General features: G+C 49.9%; 1 protein-coding gene across 1 annotated transcript; it reads left to right on the forward strand.

Moving 5' to 3' along the window:
* Positions 1-206: 206 nt before the first annotated feature.
* On the forward strand, positions 207-1,985 carry LOC126982433 (uncharacterized). The gene is made up of 3 exons (XM_050834478.1): positions 207-509; positions 687-1,676; positions 1,878-1,985. Exons 1-3 carry the CDS (start codon positions 207-209, stop codon positions 1,983-1,985), a joined length of 1,401 nt encoding a protein of 466 aa, XP_050690435.1.
* The last annotated feature ends 1,892 nt before the right edge of the window (positions 1,986-3,877 follow it).

The raw sequence follows: 3,877 nt of genomic DNA on the forward strand, positions 1-3,877 counted from the left end.
AAGCATTCGAGCTAGCCACCCCTCTGCCAATCCTCTCTGCCCTTGCTCGCAAGGGGATCGGGGGAAGACTCCTTGCATGGCTGAGAGAGTTTCTCCATGGCCGTGGAGGGCAAGTCCGCTTCCAGGGACATGTTTCGAGGCGCTTCGACCACATCAATGGCACACCTCAAGGCAGTATCCTCAGCCCCTTCCTCTTCAACGTTCTCATGGAGGAGCTGATGAGCGTTGACTACGGAGAGGGGGCTAAGCTCCTCTGCTATGCTGACGACCTTGCCCTAGTCCTGAACCACCGAACCTGTCTCCATCAAGTTCCACACGCCCTCAACCAGCTCAACAGGAAGTGCACAGAACTAGGGCTCAAGATCAACTTTGAGAAGACCAAGGTCATGCCAGTTGGCATGCCTTCCCCTGAACGGCCCTTCCAAATAGCAAACCAGGACCTCGCTTACACTACCACCCACCAGTACCTGGGTGTCTGGCTGGACAGTCACCTTCGGTTCGGCACTCAGGTACGCTATCTAAGAGAGCGCGTAGCAACTCGCACCAACATCCTGCGAGCTCTGTCCAAATAAAACACGGGGGCATCCTATCGTGTCTTACGCGCCTTCTACACACACGCCATACGGTCTATCATAGACTACTGCGCTCCTTGCCTGTGTTCGCTCTCCCCTGCACTCACAAAGAAGTTAGAGGTGGCACAAAATGACGCTCTCCGGGTCATCCTAGGAGCCCCGCCATGGACTCGCCTGACCAACCTTCGCCTGGAAAGTGGCTTCCCATCATTCCACCACCGCATCCTTGCCCGAACATCCACTGTAGTTGGGAAGTTCATGAAGCAGCAACCACACGGCACAGTCTCCACACAGCTGCTTCATGCCTTCCAGAGACCACCACAAGCCACTCCAGACGGGGACTGGATACATGATGCCGCCGACGCAGTCCGTCACTTGGAAGTGGAGAGGCTTGTCTGCAGTGGCTCAGACCTGCCACACCCTGACTACCACTCCCCTCCACCCTGGGTTCCTGGTCCATTCCAGATGAGCCTCCCTACCACCTCAGCTCCTAGGGCCTCTCACCCCATCACCCTCCGCCAAGAGGCTTTGCAGCGCGTGGCTTCCATGGACAACAGGACTGCCAGCCACTACTACACCGATGGCTCGCTGGGCGCCGATGGGTCTGTGGGGGCTGCCTTCGTGTGCGGAACCCAGACAGGACTGTGGCGCCTGCCACCGCAAGTCTCCATCCTGCAGGCAGAACTGGCAGCCATCCTCTGTGCCCTGCGTCACGCTACTGCCGATATGAACACCACCATCATCATCCACTCCGACTCGCTGTCAGCCCTCAAGGTCCTGCAGGCAATGAGCGTCAGAGACTACACTCGGCTCATAACCACCATCCTCCATGAAGCCAACACCCTTGTCTCACTGGGCAAGAACATCATCCTGGACTGGGTGCCAAGCCACGTTGGTCTGAGAGGGAACAAGAAGGCTGACCGTGCTGCTGCCACGGCTCGGTCCCTTCCACAGATCACTTTCCCCCTTGCCCCCAGCCTGTCCTACATTAAGAACAAAGCATCCCAGGCGGCCCTCTCACTCACCCGACTAGAACATGAGGCCGTCCTGGCTCAGGGCTCTGCCTCTGCCTCGTGGAACAGCACGGCCACCCACCACAAGCCTGTCATACAGCTCCCACACACCACACCCAACACCATCCTCGCCTCCATCCGCCGCCTCAGACTCGGGTTTGCCTGCTACGAGGAGGTGGCAAACAAGGATACCCCACCCTGCCCCCACTGCTGGCAAGCCACCCGGAAACCTCTGCTGCACTACATCCTGGAGTGCCCCCTCACCACCCCGCTGCACCCACCCGGCCCACAGCTCCACCCTGACGACGACACGGCTCCCCAGACAGCAGAAGAGCGAGTGAGCCTCACCCAAGACTCCACCCTGGCAGAGGTGCTGGCAAAATTCCCACCTCCTCGATAAGCTGAAAACTGAAGACATCCTCTGACGGGCCCGCCGGCCCGTGCCCTCCCCTAGTAGGACAAATCAACAACAACAGCAACATTCTCTCTCTCTCTCTCTCTCTCTCTCTCTCTCTCTCTCTCTCTCTCTCTCTCTCTCTCTCTCTCTCTCTCTCTCTCTCTCTCTCTCTCTCTCTCTCTCTCTCTCTCTCTCTCTCTCTCGCCTACTACACCTCCAATATTTAATCATCTTATATAATCCATCATACAATTCTTTATAGCCAAAAACTCTCGCCAAGGGATTCAAACTTTTTTCGTTAATGCTTTATTGGATAAATATTGTTATGCCGGACGTGTTACTTGGGTTCCGTGTCGCCGTCACAAGACTCCGTGGGAGGGAGATATGTAAACACTTTGCACAGCTTCTGTAGTTTAATATTCTTCCTTAGTAGTACACTTCACTCTGACTCTTCACTGACCACTAGCTTACTATGACTGGGACTGGGACTCTCTCGCCCTCTTCTCCAAATATATCCAGAACAGTACAGTCTAGAATGTTACAGTATATTTTAGATCACACAAGAACATGTAGCAAAAATATATGCGAGTTGGCGCCTGGCCGCGCCCCGCGGGGCGCGGACGGCTCGCCTTGCTCCCCGCCCCCTTGCTCGTTTCTCCGGGAGCCTTCTAGAGGCCTATGGTCGCCGGGGGAAGCTTCCAGCACAACAATATGATTCTCTCTCTCTCTCTCTCTCTCTCTCTCTCTCTCTCTCTCTCTCTCTCTCTCTCTCTCTCTCTCTCTCTCTCTCTCTCTAAAAGTTAACGAGTCATACGAATTTAACAGTGGCAAGTAAAAAGAAAACGAAGTCTTGGGTTAAAAGTTAGTGAGTCCCACGAGTCTTTAGAAAACGCTAATATATATTGTTATTGTTATTAGACTATGATCGAGTACATCCATAATAACTATACATGCTATTTTTTTTTCGAAAAAATAAATATTCACTTCATTCAGAGAGAGAGAGAGAGAGAGAGAGAGAGAGAGAGAGAGAGAGAGAGAGAGAGATTTACATAGATTTACATAGAAAATCAGACCTCACAGACCCCATGGTCCAGACTAGGTGGTCTGTCCTTAAACCTAAGTGATTTTACATTAATCAGAAGGCTCCTAAACGTTGCATTTCTACTCTAGTTGATATTAAGTTGAAGGAGAGAGAGAGAGAGAGAGTTTTCTTTACAGGAAATTTATTTGGGAATTTCATCAGAAGTCATTAAGAAAAAAAAACTCCTTCGGATACCGGTACCGGTACTAACGGTACTTGAGTTTTCGGTACCGGTACTACCGGTACTCAAATTAACGGTACTTGCCCATCCCTAGTAAATACACACACACACACACACACACACACACACACACACACACACACACACATATAACATCCTACTGACAGCCTCTTCACCTGAAATAAGGATAAGGTACAGTCGCGATATGAAGTGATGTCGCCGTGTACGTTTATTTTCGATCACACAAGTATCGTTATATATTTTCAAGAGTACCATTATTTTCCTGTATCTTCATCATAACTTGACTAAATATATTTTACAAGTTAGAAAAAAATAGAAAAGAAATATTCAGTGATGTCTTACGAAGAGTTGTCGAAATATTTTGACACAGTGTTTTCGTTCAGCAAGGAACAAGTCAAATGAAGTCCAACTATCGACATGTTACTCAAACAAAGTAAAATGGGGTCTTTTCCGTTTGGCGTACAGCGCTAAAAGTAATTTTAATATAGATTTTTCTATGTATTTTTGTCCGTAGAATCAGAATATCACATTATTTTTTTGGAGAAATTAACAGTTTTTGAGTTATTTGCCTTTAAAGTTATTTTCTTCCTATCTATTACTGAAGGAATTCAA

The sequence above is a fragment of the Eriocheir sinensis genome, chromosome 51 (assembly GCF_024679095.1).
Source record: "Eriocheir sinensis breed Jianghai 21 chromosome 51, ASM2467909v1, whole genome shotgun sequence".
Classification (NCBI taxonomy): Eukaryota; Metazoa; Arthropoda; class Malacostraca; order Decapoda; family Varunidae; genus Eriocheir; species Eriocheir sinensis.

Bases quoted from the DNA above. Each gene is read 5' to 3' on its own strand.
- LOC126982433 (XM_050834478.1), top strand. From the start codon at position 207: ATGGAGGAGCTGATGAGCGTTGACTACGGAGAGGGGGCTAAGCTCCTC. The intron at 510-686 runs GTACGCTATCTA...CTCACAAAGAAG, and splicing joins ACCTTCGGTTCGGCACTCAG to TTAGAGGTGGCACAAAATGA. The intron at 1,677-1,877 runs GTCATACAGCTC...CCCGGCCCACAG, and splicing joins CGGCCACCCACCACAAGCCT to CTCCACCCTGACGACGACAC.